This window comes from Symphalangus syndactylus, chromosome 13 (genome assembly GCF_028878055.3).
Source record: "Symphalangus syndactylus isolate Jambi chromosome 13, NHGRI_mSymSyn1-v2.1_pri, whole genome shotgun sequence".
In the NCBI taxonomy this organism is placed as follows: domain Eukaryota; kingdom Metazoa; phylum Chordata; class Mammalia; order Primates; family Hylobatidae; genus Symphalangus; species Symphalangus syndactylus.
This window is the reverse complement of record NC_072435.2, coordinates 94,561,642-94,575,123: the sequence shown is the minus strand read 5'-3', so window position 1 is coordinate 94,575,123 and position 13,482 is coordinate 94,561,642. Positions and strand designations below refer to the sequence as shown.

General features: G+C 37.9%; 1 protein-coding gene across 15 annotated transcripts in view; it reads left to right on the top strand.

Moving 5' to 3' along the window:
* The window catches only part of ANKS1B (ankyrin repeat and sterile alpha motif domain containing 1B), a 1,261,284-nt gene that overhangs the window by 827,359 nt on the left and 420,443 nt on the right, over positions 1-13,482 (top strand). For 7 of the 15 annotated variants that reach the window (XM_055238636.2, XM_055238632.2, XM_055238630.1 and 4 more), the window contains exon 15: positions 1,182-1,288. In XM_055238636.2, coding sequence (XP_055094611.1) covers positions 1,182-1,288 — 107 coding nt within the window. Of the gene's footprint in view, positions 1-719; positions 1,289-13,482 lie in introns of those variants that run through there. The other 8 variants (XM_055238637.2, XM_055238638.2, XM_055238642.2 and 5 more) reach the window with 6 other exon arrangements.

Genomic DNA, 13,482 nt, shown 5'->3' with positions numbered 1-13,482 from the left:
GGGCTCATCTTCTTTATTAAAAAAAAAAAAAAAAAACTATCCAGTTAATGTTACCTTTATAGCTAATTTAGAATGGTAACCCTGGTAGATTGGGGTATAAATATCAGAGGGGAAAAAGGATTTCTTGTGCCTAATAATACTTTTGTTTGGAAGAAACCATGCAAACAAGAAATAAATTATCTTGACTTCAAGATTGCGATGCAGTTTCTGTATTTTGCAGTATTTCAAAAAAGAAAAAAATATATATCTCGGAGAGGCTTATTTTGCTATAGCATGGTAAAGAAACAGAATAATTATTCTCCAAACACTGCAAAGCTTCAGATCAGAAACATTTATCTGTGCTGCATTTAAAAAAAGAAGAAGAAAAGACAGGAAAGAAAGGAAAAGGAGAAAGGGAACCTGTCGTGAGCTCTGTTATAAGCTATAGTTCAAGCTTCGCATTTCCTGGTGTCTTTTGAAACGTAAAATTCCACAACAAATAGCTCTGTAACGTATAACCAGTATGAAGATTCAATTCAGATTTAAGCACTTTGGTTTGCTTTTGAATCTTGCTATTTTCTGCATTTGTTTTGACTGCTCTCATCATTCAAGATTGACGCTTGGATGGGTGTGTAGGAGGAAGCAGCAGCAGCAGGCTTACAGCTTGCAGACAAAAAAAATCTGCTTTATCTGATGGCTATTATTGAAAATGCGAGGTGTAGCCTGGGCTGGGTAATGAAGGGGAGCGAGCGAGGGGGAGCAAGGAGCATGGAGCTGCATACTGATGAGTGTAGGAGTACTTGGTAAAAAAGAATTCTGGCTGCCGGCCGTGCATTGCTCATTGTGGAGTACTCCAACAATCACATAGAACGCAGACCAGCCCAAGCTGACAGCTTGATATGCCTTCTTCTGCTGCCTGGTTTTGGGGGCTGTATGACGTACTGGTCGGTAGTAAAGATTAATATGTAAGAAATGTGGAGCTAGGATCAAGTCATACTCCACAGCCTGCCTGGCAAACTATGTTTTACTTCTGACTTTGCTCTCTCGCTGAGAACATTAATCTGTCAAGCTGGCGGGCTCCTTTGATAGCAACTTTCCCAGGGGCATGATGTGGCAATGCCACCTCTCAGCCCAGGACTACCGCTATTACCCCGTGGACGGCTACTCCCTGCTTAAACGCTTCCCTCTTCATCCTCTTACAGGACCCAGATGCCCTGTCCAAACAGTGGGACAATGGTTGGAAAGCATTGGGCTACCTCAGTACGAGAACCACCTGATGGCTAATGGATTTGACAATGTGCAGTTTATGGTAAGAAGCTCTCTGTGTCCACGGAGCTGCCTTTTGTCTGTCTTTGCTTCTTATGTGTCTTACGTGGCTCAGAGGCAGCCTGATTTGCACCAAAACTGGTCAGATTTATATATGTAACTGCATTGGAAAATTGGATGCCCTTAGGACTGAACTTACTGTGTACATATAGACTCTCGCTAAAAAATGAGATCTGTATGTATCCATATACATATGTGTTATATGAATGAACCGGTGAAAGTGCTATTTATAGGCAGTGAAAGAAGATTAATATTGATATTCTCCCTGTCATTCTTTGTATGATTTTTTAAATAAATTTGTAATCTTAGAATACTCGGATTATATCCCTCTTCAGCTAATTCTTGATTCTTATATTATTTCACTTGAGCATCAGCATTTAGTGGTTAATGAGACAATTTGTTGTGTTTATGGTGTGAAGATCATTTCTTTTCCGGATAATTGTTCAATAAGCAGTTTAAATCATGTGAACAACCTTCAGTTCATTAGCAAACTGCTTCAGATGGTCAATTATGGAGAGCATTTACTTCCACATGCTGATTGAAGAGCAATGAAGTATTGTTTATTACTTTAGGTGGAAAATAAACACTTTGGTCATTTAGCTGTCAATATTTAGAAAGAAAGGTTGGTGGACTAAGTATAGTCATGTTCTTCTGAATTCTGGTCTACATGCAGTCTAAACCTAGCATGTGCTAACTTTCCACCGTTTTGCATATAGGTGAGGAGGGAGGATGGGGAACTGTGCAGACCGACAATTCAGCTTTCTAATCATTCCCATACCTCCCCCAGTGCTCATCAGTTCCCCCTTGTTAAGCTACGTCACAGCTCTATTACCTTTCCTCGCTTTTAAGTACCCATGACACAAATCACTGATCCCTAAATTTAGAGAGACCTACATAACACAGGCATGTAACACACAAATGACTTTTGGAAATAAGTAATAGCCCTGCCTAAATACAGTAATAGGGCTGACACCTGCAGCTTACTAGTACCAGAAATGATAACACAATAGTGAGAGCTGATTAGATTTTTTAATTTCTATCTTAGATTATTTTTCTCTGAGGTTGACTTGAGTAATATAGATTTGAAGATTATTAACATTATTCAACTTCTGCTCCTTCTCCAAAAGTATGTATGCCCAAGAGTTTTTAGAAATAAAAAAGATATAAATATAGTAAGATATATGAGCTCTAAGTAATTGTGTGCACAGAATGCTTTATGAGTGATTTGCTGGTTTTTTTATACTGATATATGCAGCTACTGTTATTTTTCTTGTGTTTATCAAGTACTATCACTGGTTATATAGACAAGATATTTGGGTATTGAAATGGAAAAAAGTGAAAGTTCTCCAATTGCTATGAAAGTCTTAGAACACTGGGCAGATTTAGGACAGACTTAGGACACTAAACAGATGGCATTAAGAATTAGAAGAACTATCAAACAGAATTGGTCTTTTTATTATTATTTATGTTTACTGTACATTTCAATATCTTAATTATTTCTCCCTGTGTCTACTTGAAATAAGGGTTTCTCATTCTCAACCCTGAAACCCTTGTCCAAATTTATTCTGGTCCCATGAGAAGTTAGGTCTTTGGATTTCCTGGATCATTTGCCCACGCTGAAAGACTTTAATTCAGCTTATTTTTCCTCCGAATGTTAAACACTTATGAGCAAATATAATACCTTTTTGAAAGCCTCGAACTGAAAGGTTAATCAAACAGGTTTCAAATAAGCATTCAAAGAGAGATCGTAAAAATTATTCGTGAATGAATCATGTATAAGCACTTCAAAATTTATATGGAAGGTAAAATCCTGGATATATGTGATGTAACCAAGGTCTAATCATAGATTATATTCTTTACTTGTTTAATTCAAAGTATTTGGTATAATTTTCTAGAAAATAAGAAAATATTATTAATTTAGATGGGCCAATCAAATACTTTCTTCATGAGACAGAATTATCTTTTAAAAAAACTTTGAATTGCCATTTAGAGGAGTTAATTAATTATGAAAATGAAGCAAATCATGAAGTGGTATAATCAATTAGTGCTTTACATGCTGTTATACACCATTTATTTGCTACTAGTATCATAAGCGATTAATTTCTACCTTTATAAAAATTATTTATTGATCTACATAATCTAATTTATGTAATTGCAAACTTAGTTAAATACATGAATATGATTGGCTTGCTGTAAGAAACATATTTCTTTAATGTGGTGAAAAATCTGTTAGACTTGCTTAGTCTCCACTCAGTATCATATTCTAGCTTTTGTTTTCCTTGAAGCACATTCTGACCTGCATTTATTCCTCCTGTTGCCTAAGCAACAAGCACCACACTCCTATTAACTATGATGTAGTGCAGGTCTTATTAGCGTTTTTGAACAAGACAGTAGAAATCAAAAGGGTATAATTAATGTTGGTTGAAACATCATAGTGCATCCATGCATAGATGTACTTTATTTAGGAAATATCTTCAGGAGTTAATTTTTTATTCAATCAAGAATCCATTAATGAATTCGAATTTAAAGTTTCCATATAAGTAACTTAAAGTATTTATTGAAAGCTTTAAAAATTATTTGCTAAATCTGTTCTACATACATACTCTCACACATAAATGCAATATGTGGATGATTTATCTCCATGGCTATGATTATCTTTAATAAGGACTATTTTCACCAATGTCTAGATATGGTTAGAAAAGAAAGACCCCAATTGTTTTTTGTTTTTGGTACTTTTTTTTTTTTTGAGAGGGAGTCTCACATTGTTACCCAGGCTGGAATGCAGTGGTGTGATCTCAGCCTCCTGCAGCCTCCATCTTTCCAGTTCAAGCGATTCTCCCACCTCAGCCTCCCAAGTAGCTGGGATTACAGGTGTGCACCACCACACCTGGCTAATTTTTGTAATTTTAGTAGAGACAGGGTTTCACCATGTCAACCAGGCTGGTCTAGAACTCCTGATCTTAAATGATCCGCCTGCCTTGGCCTCCCAAAGTGCTGGGATTACAGGTGTGAGCCACCACATCTGGCCCCCCAATTGTTTTTAAATATTTGTCAATTATTGCTCCTCCTTCAGGCTGATATTTATCCTGGATTTTACTGATGTGTGATTTTTTCCCTGTATCTTAAAGACAAAATTTCAAACAACTTTTCCTTTATGTATTTCATTTTGGTTTGTAGAATAGTTGTGCACACAGTTTAGATCCTTCTGTGCCCTTAAAAATGTAAAATAAATAGAAATTTGTACAATCAGTGAATAGTTTCAGAAGTACATCAGGTCACCTAAGACTTTAGGAGAGTCACATCTATGTTAAAACCAGAAGCACCTTCACAACAGAATCTTTTGTCTGAAAATCTGCCCAGATCCCACCTTACCTGTTTATCCCCTCAGAAGTCAAATATCATCACCTCCCTCCTGCTTGGCAAAGCCTACCTGATACTCACTAACCTCTGGGAATGCTGCCATGCCCTCTGACATTTCACTCACTTCCCCTGAGTTTGCAACATAGAGAATGTGTCTAAGTTTCGACATTTTTTTTCACCAAGGAGTTTAGGTATGAAGTGATTACTATACAAAATGTGCATGCTTATTTATTTCCTTGTTATATTTGTCTCTACCGTCATATTTATTTTTCAAAGTCTAATGACTGCTTCCTAAATTTTAAGTCCCAAAGAATCTATTCTTATCTTAATAACTTTGCTCATCTGTATTCTCTACCCGCTCCTCCTGGACAGACATTTCCTTTCCTTCCCTGCTGTCTTTTATCCTCAAAGGTATAACTCAATTCCTGCCTAGTTTAGGTAGCTTTCTTTAATGGCTGCAGTACAGAACAGCCTCTTTTCTCCTGAACTCACGCAGCGGTTACATTTGACATGAAAAAAATACATTTGGCATGCCATTATTCTCTCTCTAGAATTAGGAGTTAAGTTTTCACTTGTATGTATCTTGTCTCCCCAATTAGACTGGAAGCTTCTCAAGTCCAAGTTCTGTGTATTCAGTTTCCTTGCTTTCCTCACAAGTCCCAGCATAATGCTGTGTGCATAGAAATCAGCCTGTAAAAACCAAAAGCACAACAGATTGTTGTAGGTGGACCTCCAGTCTCATTTTTAAACTGGAAACCTTATTTTGCCAATGGGAACATGGACCATTAGTACCCTTCACTCATTCATGCAACAAACACTCCTTAGATATCATTTCTGTCCCAGAGACAGTGTTAAGTACTAGGGATGTAACAGTGAATAAGACATGACCCTTACCCTCAAGGAGAGTACAGTATTTCCCTCAGACCTATATTATTTGCATGCACATCACACATACACACGTTTCTTCATGCACACATGGGTGCACACACACTACACCACAGGGATCTTGCCCCTCACTCTTCACATAATCACTATCGCTCAACATATGTATTTACTAGCAATTGGTTTGTCAGCAACAAATTACAGTACATAATAGAAGAGGTAAAATCTGTCATAGCTTGAAATAAAGGAAGATAAAGATACTGATGATATCAAAACACTGGCAATGTTATGGTAGACTCATAGTCTGAAGACTGTATTAAGAAGTTTATATTACTTGGAGGAGGACTGAGCCATAACCTCACCATGATAACTAGCTGACAGTTATATTTATAAACTCTAATCAAAATGGGGGAAGAATGAAATTATTACCAACTCATTTTTTAAAGCACCTCCTGCATTTCTAACAGTTGCCATCTAGATTGACTTGGAATGCTTTGACCCTTATTAAAATGTTCAAAATGCAGCCTTTACAGAATAAGAAATAACAATAATACTGATAGCCCTACATGAATTGGCATTTTTGTACACTTGGGTGGATAGCATTCATAAAGGACTTGCTGAAGGTTAAAATGAGTAGTGCCTATTAGACACTGAAGTGGAACCACAGAGCTTTTGGAGTCATCCATTTCAACAAAACATTTGCGCATGATAGAGTTCATATGTATTTAATTAAAACTTTTTGCCATTGTTGTGGTGCATTTTACATGTTAATGGACTTACATCTCTTTTCCACTTTTACATAACTTTTCTATAATGAAAACATCATTTGCAGTTGGCCTGAGAAAATGACCTTTTAAGTGTCTTAGTAGCATATTGTGATCCAAATAAGAAGTTCAACTTGTGAAGTAGAAAAATTAATTGTCCTTAAAAGGTGATACTAGTCACCCCCCCACCCCGTGATAATTTCTTGTTCCAATATTGGTTAGGAAAGTTTTGTGAACTTACTGAGATTTAAAGATACAAGAGAAAAATACCTGCCAAATTTCCTATACCTTCTTATTTCTCAAACAGTCTAGGCTCAGAGTTGAGTGGGTGGCATTATGTTGAAAGTACGGCTATAGTTTCCTAAAATAATTTAGGCCAATAGTTACAAACCCACTTTTGAAAGAAAAAAAAATAACCTTTTCAACTGCCGGCATTTAAAAATCTGTTGGTATCTAAAAGTCGAAGCCAAGAGGGAGTTATTCTTTATCTGGACAACAGCTTAATTACAAATGTAATAGGCACAGCCTTACAGTGGTGTGAGACAGAACCAAAGTAAGACTTCTCATTTCCACTATCTTGTTTCTCTATGATTCAGTTTACTCATCTGTAAAATCAATCTAATGAGGGGTCTAGAAGAGATGTTCTTTTCAATTGTTATTTAATATTTTGAGCTCTTTAAAGAGGCAAGTACAATACTGGTGCTGGCAGAGCTACTAATTGTTCTTGTATATCCCATTAGCCTCACACAAATACTGATTGCTTGTGCAGCAGAAAGTCAGAAATGAGGGCCTGTGCAGGGATGAGCATCTTAGAAGAATGGCTTTCAGAAAAAAAGAAAAAAAAATAGCCATGATTCAAATCTTGTGTTAAAAAGGAACCTTTTCCTCCTTCTGGAAGTTACTCTGATTAAATTTTTAAGTACTAAAATATGCTGCCCCATTTTCTAATAATGCGGTATATAATATAACTCCCATTACTAACTAATGCTCACATGAATAGGCCTTTAATTTAGTCATGCAGCATATTTGCATAATTTGATCTCCAGTGTTACTTCAAATGACCAGATATTTGAGATGAGAAATTTACCTCATGAATCAGAAAAGTTACCAAAGCTGCTGAATTACAGCCTAATTTTAAGGAATCCAGCCACAGTCATATTTCTACTCTTCTTTAAAAAGACAAATCTCTCAGACAAGCGTTCAGTGGCAGCGACCTCCATTTTCTCACTTCCAACCACTTCCTTAACCCTATAATCCAGCTTGCTTCTCAACTTTTCTGCTGAAATTGCTCCCTTTTAAGTCAGCTCTGATCTGCTTCTTACCAGTTCCCTGCCCCCTGCTTGTTTTTCCACTTTTCTTCTCTTAGCTCTCTTTACAATATCTGATTTTCACTACCCACTTCTCCTTGTTATTTGCTCCCCGTTTGTGTTCCATGACAGTATACTCCCCTTTGCAGTCACCCCTGTTCTTCTACTTCTCCTCATGCCTCCAAATAAGGGTGGTGCTCTACACCTTTCCATCCCTTAGAGAGATCCCTGGTTTCTCATAGATCCATATCTGTTCTCCATGTTTCACCTCTTTCTACCTGGTTTCCAGTGCTGTCCAGCTACTCAATAGATATTTCCAAATGCAAAGAGCATTTAGCACAGACCTGGCATAGGATAAATGCCCAGTAAATGTTAACTATCCTACAGCCAGAGTGATCTTTCTAGAGCACACATTTGCTTTAGCACTACTCTGCTTAAAATCCTTCAAAGGTTCTCAGTTACCTATGGGAGAGATTATAGGGCATTTCTAAAATCCTTAATATGGTTTTCATATTTAGGATCCTTAATGACCTGGCCCAAACTGATTTTCCAGCCTTGTCTTTCACTGCTTCCTCTTTTTGCAATAGAGCACTGCATATTTTTCTTTCATTGCCTGGCTTTGCACATGCTACTGTCTCTGCCAAGAATGATCTTCCTTTCCCTCTTAACTCCTTTTTATCCTTTAGCTCTAAGCGTACTTGTCACTTTTTTTAGCTCTCAGTTCTTTTCTCAACCTCAAAGTATGCATTAGGAACTCTCCTTCTATAGTACCCTTTTGAAAAACTTATCTTACAGGGGTACATTACCTCTTTACTTGTCCATCTATCCCCACCACTTCTGCCATATATAAACACTAGAACAGGGGCCAGCAAACTTTTTCTGTAAAGGGCCAGATGGGAAATATTTTAGGCTTTGCAAGCCACATGGTCTCTATTGCAACTACACAACTCAGCTATTGTAGCATGAAAGCAGCCATAGCCAGTACATAGATGAATGGGCGTGGGCATGTTCCAATAAAACTTTATTTACAAAAACAGGCGGATCTGGTCAATGGGCCATAGCTTGCTGACCCTACTTTCAATTTCGAGCTCCTCATGAATTAGATGTATGTTTTATCCCCTGTATCTCCAGGCACAGCCCATAGTTTACACATGTAGACATAGGAAATGTTTAACGAGAGGAAGAAGAAAGCAGATACTGAGGAAGGATAGGAAGAAAAGAAAGAAAGCAGGAGAAAGGGAGTGAGGAGATCAGGCAGGTGGCTACATGAAGGGTTTCTGAAGGCCTGTTTAGTTTAAAGAGAACCCAGCCAATAGCTGAGGCTGTTCAGAGCACGATCCAGCCTTCAGGAGTCTGACGAGAGCTAGGGAGGGTGTTTTTGCTTTAACCAAGCCGACTGGAGTATATTTTCAGCAAGGAATTGCACAGGCACAGGATCTAGAAAAACACAGCTGCAAAGGAAGCCTGTTGTTCCCTCTGTTTGGAATTCCTTTTTCTTCCTTCTTCACCTAATTGTGTATCATTGTTCATGAATCAGCTTAAGCATCACTTCCCCCAGGAAGTAAGTATTCCCCAACACTATCCTGCCATCTGGCTGGCGTAACTGTCCCTTCTCTGTGCATCCACGGTGCTCTGTTCTTAGCCCTATGCTAGTCCTTATTCTATTGCATCACAGTTATTTTATCTGTTCAGATGTCTGCTTCCCCATCCCCCTAACAGAAAGTAAATTCCTTAGAGGCAGAGATTGGATCTTGTTCATCTTTCTAGTCCTAAAGCTTACCACAGGGCTTGGCATATAGTAGCTTCTTAATAAATATTGATCAAATGGAATTTTTAAGTTCTGTATAGTTCCATATAAATTATCCCATATAATTCTCACCATATACTGTAAATATTAGTATACCCATAATTCTATATAGTTTCATGTAATTCTGTATAGTTCCATATATTCTATAAAATTCCATATAAATTATCCCATGCTAAGTATTAGTATACCCATAATTCTATATAGTTCCATATAAATTATCCCATATAATTCTCACCAATACCGTCAATATTAGTATACTCACAATTAGAAATAAAGAGGATGAAACTCAACAAGGTTAAAAAAATTGCCAGCAGAGCCTAGATTTCAAAACCAAACCTCTGTAACCTAAAAGTCCCTGCTCAATTCAGTAAAAGGACAGAATTTCACCACTTCTCCCTTCACTTATTCAGCAATTGTTCCTTGAGCCACTGCTATACTGCAAGCACTAAACAAGATACTAGCCCTGCCCTCAAAGCACTCCGTTTGTCATACTTCTGGTCCTTTGAGGGACTTTATTTTACCTCTTAGCTTCTCACTTGCTTGCTCTGCTTCTCAAGAGGATGTCTGCTTTAACCAGACCAGAATGCTCACTGCCAAATAAATATATGCCTTCACTTTTGTTTACAATTTCCCTCCTACCTAACATAGCCTATGTCCTCGCGATTGCTAATCACGGAAGACCTACCTCAAGGTCCTAGGTGCTCCCCTTGCTCCAGGGAGCCTTCTGCTACTGACCTGGAACTTGCTCACCTCTCCAGCCTTATCTTTCACTGCTCTTAAGCTCTGGCCATGTTGGGTTACTTACAGTTCTACAACAGTGCCACACCTGCTCAGATATCCGTGCCTTTGCATAAACTGCCTCATATAAACGGTTTTCTGCCCAGAACTCTTGCTTCTTGCACTCGTTCTTGCACTCTTACTTCAAAGGCCTGGCTTAGAAGTCCCTGCTGAGGAGCCTCAAACAAGCCTTTGGTAATGCTCAACTGTCCTTCACTGTCCTCCCATGACACCCTGTACATGCTTCTCTTGGAGCAGGCTTATTACGTGGGACTGAAGTATCTGCTTCTTTTCCAAACTTCTTCCCCTGAAACAAAGAACAGTGCCCTGTTCAGTGTTAGTTTCCCAGTTACTAGCACATAGTAGGTCTTCATATCAGTTTGCTATGGCTGCCACAACAAAGAACCACAAACTAGGTGGCTGAAACAAGAGAAATTTATTGTCTCACAGTTCTGGAGGCCAGAAGTCTGAGACCAAAGTGCCAGCAGGGTTGGTTCCTCTGAGGGCTATAAGGGAAGGAGCCATTCTGGACCTGTCTCTTTGGTCACCTTCTCCTTGTGTTTCAAATCTCTTCCTCTGTGCATGTCGAATATGCACCAGTCATATTTGATTAGGGCTCACCCTAATGACCTCATTTTAACTTGATTACGTCTGTAAAGACCCCATCTCCAAATAAGACCACGTCCTACTATATCTACTAGGATGTGTATCTATATCCACATATCTACTAGGGGTTAGAACTCCAACATATAAATTTGGGGTGACACAATTCAACGCATAACAGTTCTCAATAAATGTGTGTATATGTGTAGCCTTCGTTTATTATCTCTCACATTGCCAAGCACAGTCCATAATGATCATTCAATAAATAGTTATTTAATTGAATTAAACTCAATCTACGTGAGGTTTACATAAGATTCCAGATGCCTGAAGGATCTCTTTCATCAATGATGAATTCAATCTTTCTAATAACTTAGAGTTTTTCACAGATGGGTAATCATATACAGATAACACTGCTATTTAATATGAGAACTGGCAACACCAGAACCAGGAACTTGTCACCTTTCTAGCCCTACACTCTTTCCATTTTATTTTGCAGCCTCTTCTAGTACCTAAATAAATCACACTTACAAGAAATATTTATTTGGGTTCCATCCTTACACTTGATAACTACCTGATAGAAGCACTCCAAGGAAATTGATGATTAGGCAAGTAATGCTTTATAGAAAGAAAAAAATATAGCCAATTTAATAACATAACTATTGTTTATCAAGAACTTGTTATGTGATTATCACATACATTATCTTTACCCCCTCACAAATGTTACACAGTATGTAGTATTATTCCAGTTTTACAAGGGCAAAACTTAGTTATAGAAAGACTAAATATATGGTCCAAAGCACTCCAGATTTAAACCCAGGTCGATCTGAGTCCATAGGGAAAAGTTTTCAATAAGAGATACCGGGGCAACATATCTGAGTGAGCTGAGAAAGATCTGAGCCCTGGACAAATAAAAGTAGCGTAAGCATTCCTTGATCTTGGGTGGATGATGATTCAGAGGAGTAGCAACAAGAGAGGTGAGAGAGAAGAAAAAAATGGCCTCATACAGATATTAGGCAGTCTAGACTAAGGAAACTTTCTCACCATACACAGGGTTATAAAAATACAGATGAATTTCCAGGTCAAGTTTGTTCTCGGACCATGAGACCTTCTGAGTGGCAGTCATTTCGTTCATGCAGGAGACACCACCTCAAACAGTAGCAGTGATCATGGAAGACATGATCTATCTTTCAGTTTAATTTTTTCTGTGGTGTAACGAGCTGTCATAATAAAAGGCTATAGATTTTTACCCACAAGAAAACTCAGGCTACAGAGACACAGAAACAACACTTTACAGGTAATTGCATGCATCTCCCTGACTTCATTTCAGACAACCTAGGCTAGTCTGTGTGAATCAAGTGCATCGTAGGCATTGAGAACTATCCATTCATTTGAGAGTGTATGATCTAAAATAGTACTGAAGAACAAGAGCCCTTGCAACTCTACTTACGAATTACAGAGATGAGAAAAATAAAATGGTTAATTAATATAGGCCTCTGAATATCAGGTCACTGATTTCTGCCCCTTGAGTCCATAGAATTAGATTTCACATTGTTATACTTTTACCTTCTCTTAGAGGGAGCAAAGATAATTAGAATTCATATTGAAAGAATTATGGAACATCTTGAGTTTATAAGCTGATGTCTGGTTTCATGCCTGGCGAAGAGAATTAGGCTTGTCCTTCCAAAGTTTTGAGGGGGATCTTGAAATTTGAGGCCTAGAAACAAACGTATCTCAAGTTTATTTGACAGAAGTTATATTATACGTTCTTTTTTCAGAAAGGTGTAATCCTGTAGAGATAGAACCGAACATTTGGCATTCATCAGGCCTGTATAACAATATGGCCCATCCAGTTATCTATTAGCCTAAGACAAGTAAACAGGAATATTCAGGCTGGCAAACATCCAGAAATCCCTCACTGTTTCAAAAGGAAGCAAGCAAAAGATCATCCACAACAAATCAATCATTTAAGAACTGCTGAATAAATAGCAGTGAGGTTCTTGTTGCAGGGAGTGGGGTAAAGGGTGTGTTATATAGTTAAAAATGCAATCCATTGACTTCCTGGTAATTAATTATAATATAGTGGAAAGAAGAACACTATATCAAATTCTTATTGTACTTTATAGTTTTTTAAACTCTTACACATATATTATCTCAATTATCTTGGAGGCAGAAGAAATAGATTCTATTTTTAGTTCTTGCATAATGCTGTGATATTAGGGAAGCCTTCTTCTCTACCCTCTCTGAGCAAACTCAGATATAACCTGATGTTTTTTTCAAAACCTTCCTCAATTCTTATTCTGCTCTAGACACTATCCACTTACTCTTCTTCCCTTCATAACCAAGCCTCCCAAAATAATGCCTACACTTGCTGGCTTGCTCTTCAGAAAAATACAGTCAGGCCTTAATACCATCAGCCTCTGTCATCATCCTGAAATTATTTATAAATGGCAACCAATAAACTCTCAATTGCCAAAGACAATATACTCTTACTAGTCCCTATTTACCTTATCTTTCTCTGGCCTTTGATTCTGACCACTTTTTTTTTTTTTATGACAACTCTTTTTGTCCTTGACTTCTAACCTTGTCTCTATTATCTCCTCCTACCTTCTCAGTCTTCCCTGTAGCCCTCTCTGCTTCTGCCTGTACCCTCAGGCTTAGCCCTTGAGTCTCTTCTCTT